Source organism: Cydia amplana, chromosome 19 (assembly GCF_948474715.1).
Source record: "Cydia amplana chromosome 19, ilCydAmpl1.1, whole genome shotgun sequence".
NCBI classification, from domain to species: domain Eukaryota; kingdom Metazoa; phylum Arthropoda; class Insecta; order Lepidoptera; family Tortricidae; genus Cydia; species Cydia amplana.
In genome coordinates, this window is record NC_086087.1 from 9,335,533 (window position 1) to 9,349,919 (window position 14,387).

The 14,387-nt window shown below is 36.5% G+C and overlaps 2 protein-coding genes across 3 annotated transcripts in view; both read right to left on the reverse strand.

Moving 5' to 3' along the window:
* Positions 1–14,387, reverse strand: part of LOC134656962 (chromobox protein homolog 1-like) — a 179,759-nt gene that overhangs the window by 4,532 nt on the left and 160,840 nt on the right. The window lies entirely within an intron of this gene.
* LOC134657155 (peptidoglycan-recognition protein LB-like) lies at positions 2,395–5,316 on the reverse strand. Its single transcript, XM_063512706.1, has 3 exons — positions 5,044–5,316; positions 3,633–3,751; positions 2,395–2,618 (listed from the first exon to the last, which is right to left on the reverse strand). Exons 1-3 carry the CDS (start codon positions 5,097–5,099, stop codon positions 2,395–2,397), a joined length of 399 nt encoding a protein of 132 aa, XP_063368776.1. The 5' UTR covers positions 5,100–5,316.

Sequence of the window (14,387 nt, forward strand, 5' to 3'; positions counted from 1 at the left end):
ATTACATTACGATACAAGTGCGAAAAGTAGGTAACAAGTGACGATAAATTGAAACAAAAGCACGACCGAAGGGAGTGTTTTAAATCGACACGAGTTGCAAATTACCTTTTCTCACGTGTATTGTAGGTACAACGTTGTACAACTACATATGGCACTTTAAATTTTCGACATAGGCACGTATATTGTGGTAATTACCGCACTAGGACTAGGGCAGTAGAGTGCGCGTTCAGATATTTTTGAATACCTCGGCCGCTCAGATATATCTGATGGCGACTGTTCATAATGTATTTGTCTTGGTTTAATATTGAATGCTACCTACTTAATTTATGTATGTAAAAATAATGAATTATTTCTATTTCCGTCATGGTGAAACGTGCTTAGGTAGGTAGGTATACAGTTTATATGTAGGTACTCTAATATGTAGTACAAGTCGATACATGTTTGCAGAAATGTTGCTAGCTAATTGCTTTGATAAAGATCTGTGACGTAGGTACCTACTAGCACAATAGTCATATATTCATGTATCAGTATCAGTCTAGTCGGAGTTCAAATTACTTTGATATAAATTACAGACACAATTATGCACATCGTGTCGAGTGACCCATTAGCGTAGAATCTGATGCATTGTGCACTATTAATAAACCTCAATGATCCGATATTGTATAAAGCTATTTATTTATCCATTTTTCACTTTTTGTCTATTTGAGTTAAATCTTAATGCAATCGGAAGCTATCGCCTACGCGCGGATACGAGTTAAATAAAATAGCATCATATTTCAAAAATCTGAATATGCCGCGAATATGAATTGACGTCGGCATATTCGAATAGGTGCTGATTTGTCAAATGCGGAATTGCTGATAAACTTAAGTACTATAAAATCAAAACTGGGATTTTTAAATGTTAGTATGACTACGGACTATAGTTAAATTTATACCATTGATGTGGTTAATTACCCATGTTATGGGGTTAATTAAAGAAGTCATGTGTAACGCTGACAAGACAGTATTCGCAATAGGGGAATAACTAAATCGATGACGCTTTTCATTCGTTTCCTAGTAACGGACAATTCGTTTCCTTTTCTTTATCTGGTAGTCTGTCATAATCATAATGGTTCGTATGGACTTTGCCGTACATGTGTTGGTCTCATTAGAGATACCAATAGTGAAAAGGCAAAATAAGATTTTTTTTAATAAGCTATTACTTACACGATTTACTAGGCCTGTTCTAGCCATATAATATGCCGCATGATAAAGCTGTAAATAACATAAAAAAAGGGAATCGTTAAAGAAGTAGAGTTAGGTACAAATTTTTGTTTGTCTTTTTATTTGTAAGTGACCATTGAATTACTAAGAGATTAAATTATTCATCACTACATAGTATAAAACAAAGTAGCTTCTCGCTGTCTGTCTGTTCCTTTTTATTGCTTAGCTCTTTAAAACTACGCAACGGATTTTAATGCGGTTTTTAGGGTTCCGTAGCCAAATGGCAAAAAACGGAACCCTTATAGATTCGTCATGTCTGTCTGTCCGTCTGTCTGTCCGTCCGTATGTCACAGCCACTTTTCTCCGAAACTATAAGAACTATACTGTTGAAACTTGGTAAGTAGATGTATTCTGTGAACCGCATTAAGATTTTCACACAAAAATAGAAAAAAAACAATAAATTTTTGGGGTTCCCCATACTTCGAACTGAAACTCAAAATTTTTTTTTCATCACACCCATACGTGTGGGGTATCTATGGATAGGTCTTCAAAAATGATATTGAGGTTTCTAATATAATTTTTTTCTAAACTGAATAGTTTGCGCGAGAGACACTTCCAAAGTGGTAAAATGTGTGTCCCCCCCCCCCTAACTTCTAAAATAAGAGAATGATAAAACTAAAAAAAATATATGATGTACATTACCATGTAAACTTCCACCGAAAATTGGTTTGAATGAGATCTAGCAAGTAGTTTTTTTTTTAATACGTCATAAATCGCCTAAATACGGAACCCTTCATGGGCGAGTCCGACTCGCACTTGGCCGCTTTTTTAATAGATAGAGTGATTCAAGAGGAAGGTTTAATGTATAATTTGTTAACCCGTGCGAAGCCGGGGCGGGTCGCTAGTAATAAAATATTGTCATTATTTAATGTATTTTGATTAAATAACATTTAAAGACAGTCACATCCCTTAATACTATATAATTTAAGTTACTTCCTTTACTGTTACATAATGCACAAAACTTAACTACAGTTAACAGATCGGCGGGCGGTCTAGTCAATAAAAAAAAAATTTAGTACCATCAGGTACAAACCCTTAATTACACATTTTTTAAGTAACACTGAAGTACTTGTAACAGTCATTAATTTAAAATATAACATAAATTAAATCCTAACTCCAGCTCCATCCATCTCACAGAGTACTGGGACTGGTATTCGCCGCCTTAAACTCCACATGGCCGGGCCAGTAGTGGTCCCACGTGGCTATGTGTGCAAGCAGCGCTCCCCCTGGGCACTCTGTCGTCATGACTTGACTGTGCCCTATCAGGCGGTACTGAGGACTGATCACGCCATCTTTCACTCCTTTGGCAATGATCGCTTTTGCTGTGGTCAGCTGTTTGGCAGGCGGGAGGTTTACTGTAGAGAAAAAGAGAAGTTAATCGTTGTAGGTACCTACCTAATTACCTATTCGCTATGTGCACGACTGGTGCTGCCCTCATTTTGTCGGAGTTAAATCTTATGGAGTAAAATTAGTTCAAGCGGCTGCCGCTAGTACTAATGTCGGACATTCCATAAGATTATAGCTGTGTTTGTGACGATCCCCACTTCCCCCTCCGCCGACTTCGCACCTTCCCAATACAATCTTAATAAAATTGAGGTCTTACTGGAAAAATAGGTTTATTCATAACTGGTAAAAATCATATATTTAAACGCATGAATAATTGGAACTTAAATGGACGCTTACATTTCGGTTTTATTATAGTACATATATGTTTACACAAATTTTGGTTTCAAAGTAATGTCGTCACGCTCCGAATATGGAATTATTAGCTCCCTGCCGAACTATTCCTGAGGGACTACAATATGGAATTCTTTTTTTTTCTTTTTAAATTATAAATGGGCTTACTCATGGCCACAGACTAGCCGTGGCGAAAACGTGGCCTACGATGGAGCGAGCCTGCCCAGAGGGTGCCTGTTCACCCTTGATTTGAAGGTTGCCGGGTTATATGAGCTCGGAAATATAGACGCCGGCAAGGAATTCCATTCCTTGGCAGTGCGCATAAGAAAAGAGGAAGCAAAGCGCTTCGTGCACATTGGTGGAATATCTACCAAGGATGGAAACCGGCCGTGCGTCTAAAATTTCGATGATAGAATGGGGACAGTGGAATGGAATGGAATGGAATGGATTCTTCAAAAAAGGAGTGTACAGATTTTTAAAGACTCAACAAATCACATGGAACAGCACTGGCGCTACAAGCAGCCGTAGCCTACTATTACCGGTTATCATCAGGCGAACGTATGGTTGCCACCACCGATGTGGTATAAAAATATAACATACACCCTATATTGGAAGGCCGTTCATACCTAATTTAGGTATGAACGGCCTTCCTTAGGTAACACACAGTACAGATGTATCTATCCACAGCTTACCTCGCCAATCACCGATCAGAACGATTCCGAGACTGTAGTTATTGGCTCTCCCGGCGTGGATGCCGACGGTGTTCCAGCCTCTACCTTCATAGGCGCCTCCTTCACTTCCGACTGCAAAACTGAAATAAAATTATTGTTAGGCAGATAGATCTAATGATGGACGTTATTAATGTTAGTCAACTATATTTCAGTATACTTATATTCGTCCGTGTATAAGGCTTACTTATACAATAACTATGTGTATGTTAAAAAAGAATAAAACATAACCCTACAAAAACCCTAAAACGAAGTTGTTAAAAATATGACAGGTGGAGGTTTTTCCTTAGTATACTGATCGATAGCAGAAGATTACTCTCCGTAATGTCTTACTAATTGGGTACGCCACTCCTTGACGTAAGTAATGTGCCTACATTTATAAAATGATTGAACACTTGAAACCTAAACCGATTTGTAACTTGCTAATTTTTTTAGCAAACAGCAATTAGGTACCTACAATGATTATATACCGCCCATAACAGTTCAAGATAATTGTTTACCGTTTCCAAATTGAAACTGATTTTTAAATGTCTGATGTTACGGCTGTTTTACGTTGCGGGGCCTACGTAAGTATATACATATGTCATCAATCTAATCTGGATATACAAACAGATTCAAATACTCCTTTTAGGGGTCTAAAATCCTATACTCAAAAATAGACCTTTCAGGACCTTTCCCTAAGTTTTCATATATGACAGTCAGAATACATTTTAGAAAAGAAATCAGTAAGAAAACTTAAACGTCCTCAACAGTTGCCGATATGAGGCGACCTTGACTAGAAGAAAAAAATGCATTTTCTAAATGATTACGAAGTCAATATACGGGAAAAGACATACAATTGATACAATAGTTGCTAACGTTTACAAACACCATACGCTTGACTAAGTTAATGGACAGGTAAATCTGCAATTTAGAGGTCGCGAAAGACTAATGACTCCTAGTGATAATTTCCCACTTCCGACTACAGCTGTTTACCTTAAACGCAGGAAAATTGTTACACTACAGTTGACTGTGTATTGCGAGCAATTAGGGAAAAATGTTGACACACGTTCATCTATTTTGCTTACATGTGTTTCTAGCAGCATATTATTACATTGAATTTAAGGCCACAATAGTGCATTATGCTGCGAGTAAAATATAAGACGTGTTTGAAGTTTGAATACGTACAAAAACGTAAGGGTGTAATAGTCAGGTATTTGCGTTCCACTTACTCTTTTATTTATAATAACTAGAATGTAATAGGTAGTGCATTTTGTTTAACTGAAAATAGATAGCTTTGATCTAATTATGAGCTGTCAATAACGGTTGTACGTTTCGATAGAGACACCAGCAAGAGCCAAAAGAGGCTAGGTTTCGAGGTAAACAAAGTTCTCACTTGTATCCAATGTCGCCCCAGCCCAGGCTCTGGTGGTACTTCTGCATCGACCTCATGGACGCGACGCATTGGGCAGTGGTGTTGCATGCGCCTGGGATGTACGTGTGGTGGATGACCACGTATGGCACTGGTGTGGTGAGAGGCTCGACGTCAGTGGCTGGGGCCGCGAGCCAATCCGCTCGCGTGTAATATAGGTACGATTCTTTGAAAAAGAGAGTTTCGAATAAGAAGACAGTTTTTTAACACTAAGAACATAACAAATGGATAATTTCTAAATTTATTTTAAATTATTTAAGAGTGAAAGATTTAATAGTATCTTGTTTTTTGGCCTGCCAATATTTAAAAACATTAAAGGCAGGTATAACATCTTGTTAAGCCAAAACCATTGAAAACGATTTAGAAAATGTCACAACACAGCTCTCAATTCCATATTAATCATAATATTATATTTTTAGCAGCAGCGGTACCGGGAATTGAACAATGGTCCATAAGCTACACGTAAGTAAATAATGATGCTTTAGGTTTTTTAACAACATTCATTAATCACCATAATATTTGACTGTACTTATGTTATAAGTTATAACACACTTCAAAGTTAAGAGTATTTATTTACCATCACTAGTAAGAGGATGAGCGTTCACATAACAAAACACTATCAACATTAAACAATAGCTGGCGCCCGATATCGCCATGTTTAATGTTTATCTTAATAAAATATTAATATATTTATCTAAAACAAGTGAGTGTCAATTGATTGCATGTCCAACTGAACTATAAACAGTTGCTTTATGCGCTTTATACTGAACTGCACTTGGATCAGGGTACTTTACCGAGGGAGCTGAAGTGTCGGACTTTACCATAAAAAGTGCAAGATAGTGCAAAAGATTATTTATCGGATGCTCTAAAACACTAACCTAGGGCACAGAATAAGTAATAGTATTCCTAGGGTTCCCTCATAAAATAGAATATAAATATGTGGAGCGGAGACACTTATCGCATAAGGAAAATAAATTAACCCTGTTTTTTTCTGAAAAAGAGCAGAGAAATCTTAGGTAGGTATTATACACACGTGGATCATTTTAAGCATACCTAATTTTATTGCTTTTGTAAATTTCACGGAATCGGAAAGATAACATAATTGTAATAAACCGGAAATTAGCAAATTACGAACGGTTGGTGAAACGCAATTATTTTCAACAGACTCCATAAAAGAAGGATCAATTCGATCGTTTTTTTTTTGTTTTTTTTTTTTGTATGTATGTCACCTCAGAACTTCGTCATTTCTGAACCGAAATGTTTTTTTTTGTGTAAGTGTGAAGATTTTCGATATGAGAATTCTATTATTATGTTATGTAGTACGTATGTACTATCTTACATTGGGAGGACAGAATAACGTCAGAGCCACATTACAGACTAATGTTACACCGGGCCCGGGGCCGGGTATAGAGAGAGCACTGGTGAAGAGGTCCACGGGGCACAGTCGACACGTCCTTCAGTCATGAGGATATTGGGGATATGACAAAGTAGAATGTTATCGAAAGCCTGCAACCCCAAATCCAAATTCGTTATAAGAAGGTCTTTAAATTTATTTGATTGGAAGTATGGACAGTTTTAGAAAAGAGAAGTTGATGATAAGTAGTACATATAAATCACAGGAGAATCAGGTATTTTTATAATCTAGGAAAGAACATTTTGACTAGTTTTATCACTGGTCATAACACTCTCAATAGACAACTCAAGTTAATGTAGGTATTTTCTTAATCTCACGGTTACAATGTAAAAATCTTGCAACCGTCAGATTAAGAAAATGGATACAAATAATAGTCCGTTTATTTATTAGTACAATTATAGCGCAAACATGGACCAAACTAACCAAATCCACAATCTTAACGATTTTTTTAACTGCCCACCAACCCCTCACTAACCAACTCACTAACATAGACGGCTATAAACTAGTGGTTAAGGTAGAGTCCACGGGAAGCAAGATATCACTCATATATGAAGGGTACACGGAAAAAACATGTCTAGAGTCACTTTTCTTGGAAAATGAGATTTTAATCTCAAAATGTAGAGCTGTCAATGAACTATTAGTTACAGCTTCTGTTACCTCTGTAATTATAAATAAAACTACTTTTTTTCTCACTTTAAAAACACCTATACACGAAAATAGTATGGTTAATTAAATATATCGTTCCTTTCAAACCGCGATTACTCAAAATGTTGTCAGAGTGACTAGACATGTTCTTTCCGTGTACCCTTCATATGTTAATCTGACACACTCGCGCTCGAGTGGTACTAAACAGCAACACTCTTAACTGTACATCGGTAGACCTTATTACAAAAGGCATCCACACAAAAAAGGGGTCCACAGTTAACAGTGTGATTGATGGTACCATAACCTGCAGCTCCAACTCCAGAAAATTGGGCTGAATGAATGTAACAAGCGATCGACAGCCCATCTGTTTCCGGCGGGCGTTCCTACACTACATATCTAGGGACAGTTCTATACAGAGTAAGCGCAAACATCCTGAAAGATTTTAAGTACGTGCTCCTGATGATATTACGAGTAAAACAAATATATCAACAGAATAGTTATTGAAATTTTAATTTATTGTATTTCAGGCACAAATAATTCAATTTCTCTGCGTTCTCGCGTTACGTTACGGCACAGAATAAGTAATAGTATTATCATACAGAACGGACACGCACCGCCCCGCCCCGACTCGGATTTCCTCGCCCCGCGACTGGCCGCGACATGAATGTGTGCGTAAGTCGCTCTACTGAGAGCATGCCAGAAGTCAGTCAGATGGTCTAGCATGAGTTGCGTTCTCGCGCGCGACTCCATACTTGAAGTCGCGCCAGATGTATGGAGTCGCGCGCGAGAACGCAACTCATGCTAAACCGCCAGATACACAATGACGCGTGTACAGACGTGCCGCGCACACATATAAACGCAAATCATTTTTAGGGTTCCGTACCTTTGGGTATTTGGTTTGGTTGGGTAAAAACGGGACCCTATTACTAAGACTCCGCTGTCCGTCCGTCCGTCCGTCCGTCCGTCTGTCACCAGGCTGTATCTCACGAACCGTGATAGCTAGACAGTTGAAATTTTCACAGATGATGTATTTCTGTTGCCGCTATAACAACAAATACTAAAAACAGAATAAAATAAAGATTTAAGTGGGGCTCCCATACAACAAACGTGATTTTTGACCGAAGTTAAGCAACGTCGGGCGGGGTCAGTACTTGGATGGGTGACCGTTTTTTTGCTTGTTTTTTTTTGCTTGTTTTGCTCTATTTTTTGTTGATGGTGCGGAACCCTCCGTGCGCGAGTCCAACTCGCACTTGGCCGGTTTTTTATTGATGTATGGCGTGTCCGCCCTGTGGTTACGGTAATATAGATACTTAGGTATATTGTAAAGTGCTTACTTTTGATTTATTTTTTGTTCATAACTAAAACGAAAAAAATAATTATAACTTATTAGTTTAGTTAGCCATAAATTGTTAATCTTAAGGGCCTACTGCAGCCGCGTCTGGCGCTTCGTAAACCACGCCCGCTAGTTCTTCCCTCCCCGCTAACACGCACACATGGAAACGCTTCGCGCCGCACGTGAAGTTTGTGTGACCTTTTAGCACCATCTAACGTTACAGAAGTTAACTACCATTATACGCGGTCGCTGCGGTCAGCCATAAACTTAAATTCGGAAAAAATTGAAACAGATGGCGTTGTTACTTGTTCATAATAGCAAACAATAAAATAATTAATTAATAAACCTGAATATTTATTGTTGTTTTGGAAGATGTTAACAGCATAGAAGCAGCAGCGTATATAGCATATAAGTTAAGAGTATTGATAATAAGAAAATAGCACAAGAACAGAAAAGAGATTATTTTTGATAAAATATGATGAAAAGAGATTTACTTGATTACGCTCACCTGACTTTGCGGTCACTAAATGCAAATTTCAACCTTATTGTTATGGGGTTACAATACCCCTGGGGTTGCAGGCGTCCATAGTCGTTATTATTATAAATGCTTTGGTTGAAATGCTTTTTAACCCTCGAATTTTTCATAGGTACAGTCACCTGCAATAATATGTTACTCTTCGACGGCCGCAAAAATATGTGACATGCTCTTATGGCTCTACAAATAAGATCTAACATGATCTACCGCAAAACGGCCTTCGGTGTGTAACATATTATTGCAGCTGACTGTACTCGTATTCATTGTTGTATAGGTAGGTATTAATATTTTTTATCCTATCGATTTGCATTTATTTGAAATAAATCACAGTGTTTAGTAATTATATGTTTTATTGAATAAGAGATTATTTAGGTATGTAAGGAATACAGGGTGCCTTTTTGAAACACTCATTTTTAGGGTTCCGTAGCCAAATGGCAAAAAACGGAACCCTTATAGATTCGTCATGTCTGTCTGTCTGTCTGTCTGTCCGTCTGTCCGTCCGTATGTCACAGCCACTTTTTTCCGAAACTATAAGAACAATACTGTTGAAACTTGGTAAGTAGATGTATTCTGTGAACCGTGTATGTGTCTTTTTGTACAATAAAGTGTTTTACTGCTACTAATATATCATATTAACGATTAACTAAAAAGGTATTTACATCTAATTTAACTGGTAAATTATTAAAGTCCGCTAAATTTAATATATACCTATTCAAAAAAATATTTGTTAATATGTCCCAAAATCATGGCTCATTTTTTAAGTCTCCTGACTTACCAAACATATCGCAACGAAGGCAAGGGCACAACGCGGCATCGTGAACCTAATAACGTAACGTTTCAGTTACTTTTTTAGTCGCCGACTATTTTATCCGGGGTACGAAAAGAGGTATTAGATCTATCCTGGGTCTAATATGTTATAAAAACATAGTTTTTTGAAAAATGTTCGTAGGTAGTACACAAAATTTACCTTTTCTTTTAAATGTGATTTGGGTCATCGTTCTCCCTGGTGACTTTTCTGGTGACCCAAGAGACATCAATTTTATTATGACTCAGGAGACTTTTTTTCTATGCACTTTGATTTTTTTGATGCGCTAATTTTGTAATCTAAAATAACTTTAAACTGCTGATATACTTATATCACTTTGATGATGAGTGGAAGTGGAATTGAAACTTAATTTATTGTTCTCTCCCTTGACATTTTGGCATACATTTGACATGCTGCAGTGCACTCCTAACGTTAATAAAGACATAATTTTTAGAAAAAGCTTTAGGAAAACTCACTCTTGAGCTTAAAACGATTAAGTCCTTATCATATTATGTTAGATTTTTAGTACAGATTTGGATCAGTGAAAATGTCTCTTAGCCAACTAAATTTGTCTCTGAGAAAAGTACGATATCCCTAAAAATTGTACGTACATTTCGCATTTTTCTGAAGGAATTCATAAATTGGGTTATTATTATTTTTTCAGATTATTTGATTGCATTGAAATATCACCAAGATAGATAGAACATTTAAGTTACCAGAAGAAAAGCATTTGTGTTATTTTATACAGTGTGGAAAAAGTAGGTTCGATTCCCGGGCGCGACTAAGCGAATTTAAAAAAAACAACGTGTTGCATTCCAGGAGTGCCGACAGAAGTGAAAACTCAATGACTAGTCCAAAATGTCTGCAGCACTATGTATAATTGACCCATCCTCCTTTCTATTGAAAACTTTTGGTTCCGAAATTGCTGGTCAGTGAGCTTGTTTAAAATTCGAAATTCAAATTTATAGCGTTAATTGTTTAAAATTCGAATAGAAATTGTAAAGTTACCTTGCAGACCTCGCATCTAAATATATTTGGTCATGATATTTTGAGTTTTATTCACCAGTACTAGAGTTCACTTTTATTAGCGATTTCATCAAGATGTAGCTTTATTGAATTATATTTGAGTGATATAAAGTTATAATACTGTGAGATCCTCGTATTTCAGCCCGTACAAGATTATAACCTTTTTCATGTAATGTCATTGAGTTTTTCTTTATTGATTTAAATGCCATCTAAACCTTACGGTCACATGATCGCCTTACGCTGTCTCGAGTTTATCATTTTTTCCCCACCTCAAAAAGTGCCTAGCGCCGCTAAAGAAGTTTTCACTTCAAAAATCTTTGAATGCAGTTGTTTCTTTAAAAAACAATAATGTTTCATTTAAGTAAAATGAGCAAACTTAAGGTTTTAAGGCACTTTCCCTCCAGGGCCCATAATTTTTACCACCCGGTAGTAGACAACTATTTTTTTCGACTAAATGAAGTTTTATTAGATAAATCGTTGATCACATGGTTCGTTTCACACATCACATCAAATCGTTTGTCATCACAATCAAAATTTGTCAAAAGTAATGAAATTTATGCCAAAAAAACATAAATAAAACATATAAATTCAACACATTTTTTTAATAAAAATCTTTCTCGATGATATAAAAAAGAACATCGACAAATTATGTTCAAAGAATTAATATCAAAACAGATGTCATAATTAGGATTGGCTACTTTAAGAAAGGGACAGAGAGATTTAATCCTCTCGCTCTGCACGTTTTTCTCATTCCTCCTTGTCAAGCCAAAATAAACTATAAAATGATAGTAACACAGTACATTGTAATATTCACTTTTTCCACGGTATCATGTCATTGTAAATTACTTATGTGAAATTGTAGTGGCGTGCGACTTTCAAACCGGAGGTCACGGGTTCGAACCCCGGCCCGTGCAAGTGAGTTTTTGTAAGTAAGGACCTTTTTTAGTAGTACTTAAATATAATAACTTTTCGTATTATTGAAATAAAATATTTTATTCAAACAAACTTAATAATATAATAATTAAAACGAATAACATCAATTAGTTTTCAATATTTATTCAATTATTTTAAATTATTTGAGCATGAAACATACTAGATTTATTTTTATCATTACAATAGAAAAAAAGCAAAAAATATATTCTTATACATATTTTATTTTCAAACAAAAATAAAGCAAAAAGTTACGGTTAGATTCTGATGGCTAAATACCAAACAGCTACCGATACATTTCAATATCTGTCGAAATTTCCTAACCCGTTGTAACTGACAAAGAGTATAGATTTCGACGTAGCATGACGTAGCTAAGCAAACACGCACACATGCGTAACGTATAGGCCTGTAAGAAGGCACCATCATAGGTTTACCTCCGATTCCGTTACTACTCAATGGAGTTACGACTCAACGTTTATTGGATATTAAAATTTTACGTAATTCGGAGCGCTGCGCGAAGTGACATAGGTCTTACCTCTTTGAGGCACGACGGCCATCTAACATTACTGGCATAAAGGATGCATTTATGAATTTGACACATGACAGAAAGAGAAACCGAACTGCGTAAAATGGGCGTTTGCTGTTGAATTCATAAAATCAAAAATCGATAATAAATCCATCGGTAAAGGATAATAAGTTAATATTTAGTTCTTTGAAAGTTAAGACGAGATGAAAACCTTTGCTGTAAGGTGGATTGTGCTGGATATGGATGTGTTTTCTAGTTGCACGAAGCTAAAACCGAAAAATGAACACGTAAGTTTGGATTTATTTTCTATCGAGAAAATTTTAAGCATTCGTGTTTCGACTACTACGAAATCTCTTATCATATAGTCAAGAAACATATATTCGAAAATCACTACTGTTTGTTTCCGGGGCTAGCCACTGCCACCTTTCTAAGATCCTGTTATTTTTCGATGCACGGCCTTAACAAAGATATTCGGGTTAATACCGTTAAGTTAGATGGAGAGGCTGCTATGTGGCTAGCACCAGTTTGGCACTGACATAAACGCTATCGAGAATGTAACTTACTTTCTATGAATCACCCTCGTACTCGCTTATTAGTGCGAGCGAGATGTATAGAAAGTAAATTATGTAGACGTTAGAGCATATATGTCACTTTTGACACTGTCAGTGACTCATGGTACGGGTACTGAGGGCCTACCGCGAACCACGTTCGACGTGTTACCTCCCTGTCACACTTACGTACGAATTTACAAGTGCGACAGAGAGGCAACACGTCGAACGTGGTTCGCGGTAGGCGCTCTGATGCCATATTTAACGTAAACGTAGCGTAAAGGCGTAGCTACAATGCAAACATCCTTTTATTCCATAACTTATCGCATCATTTTGTAAACATTCTGCAACTTGGACCTCTGTTTTGTTGTTGTGTAAGTTGTGCAATACACGGAATACACCCTTAGGAGATTAGGTACGTTAAAAATAAAATTCCGATAGAATTGGATTTAGCGCCTACTGGATTTGTAAAAGCAATCTTTACTTAAGGAAACACATGTATTAGGTACATTACATTGTACGAGTATAACAAAATTTGTGCTAATTAAATCCTCCAATAGTCCAAAATTCCAATTAACTTTTTGTCGTTTAGCAACTGTTACATTATAATTGAAACATTTGAAACACAATAAAACGTCGCAATTGTTGATAGAAATAAGTGTGTTGAAATGGACACAAGTTATTTTCCTCCTTCTCCAAGGAGGGATCCTTTGGTGTTTTCACCCAAGTCAGATGGACCATGTCATTGTTACAATTGTCAATAATTATTTCTTCGAACCTACACATACAGAACCACAACATGTTCACTACAATATGCTTCACCGGGAATTACCTAGCGTTAAGTATTACATACGGTTCTACGTTCTACATAATCTACATAATGGGAGTATTTACAAATAAGTTCAAATGCCCACAGTTCCGAGTAATGACCTGTACCAGTAACATTTTTTACCAAGTTTAAACCGAATTGACGAACTGTGAGGAATTAGCAGAATCATGTGTAAGTTAGGTAGGTACTTACCGTACCTACTTACCTATTCGAAAGGTTTGACTCGTTTCAATTCATCGAATAATTAATTTAGTTAGGTGGGTGTAGGTGCTAAATAGGTATTTTTAAATCTTTAAACATGAACCTTAATTTAATATAAGTACAAAGTATAACAAAAATAGTAGGGATCCATTTAAATGGCATATACGAGTATATTCGATTTGGAAAAAATAGAAGAAAATTTGTTTTGACGCGAAAAAAAAATGTTTTCCTCTATGGGGCAGGTCGTCCAAGACGTCCAGCCCTCCATACAAATGCCAAAATGTTTTCTCGTTTTCTTCTACTTTTTCCTGATCAGAACATGATAGGTACCGAATATGCCCTTAAACGCATCCCCAATATTTTTGTTACACCATATAGCAGCAGCCTTGTATACGTGGCAGCAAATGTGGCCGCAAAATATCCTAAGAAAACATTTGCCGGTAACTAGGGACAAATTACTTTTATTAAATAATATGATTTTTACACTCTTTATTTATTTTCTTAGGCTAGGCATTT

Bases quoted from the DNA above. Each gene is read 5' to 3' on its own strand.
- LOC134657155 (XM_063512706.1), bottom strand. From the start codon at position 5,099: ATGAGGTCGATGCAGAAGTACCACCAGAGCCTGGGCTGGGGCGACATT. The intron at 3,752-5,043 runs GTGAGAACTTTG...ATTTTATTTCAG, and splicing joins TGGGGCGACATTGGATACAA to TTTTGCAGTCGGAAGTGAAG. The intron at 2,619-3,632 runs GTAAGCTGTGGA...TTTTCTCTACAG, and splicing joins TCTGATCGGTGATTGGCGAG to TAAACCTCCCGCCTGCCAAA.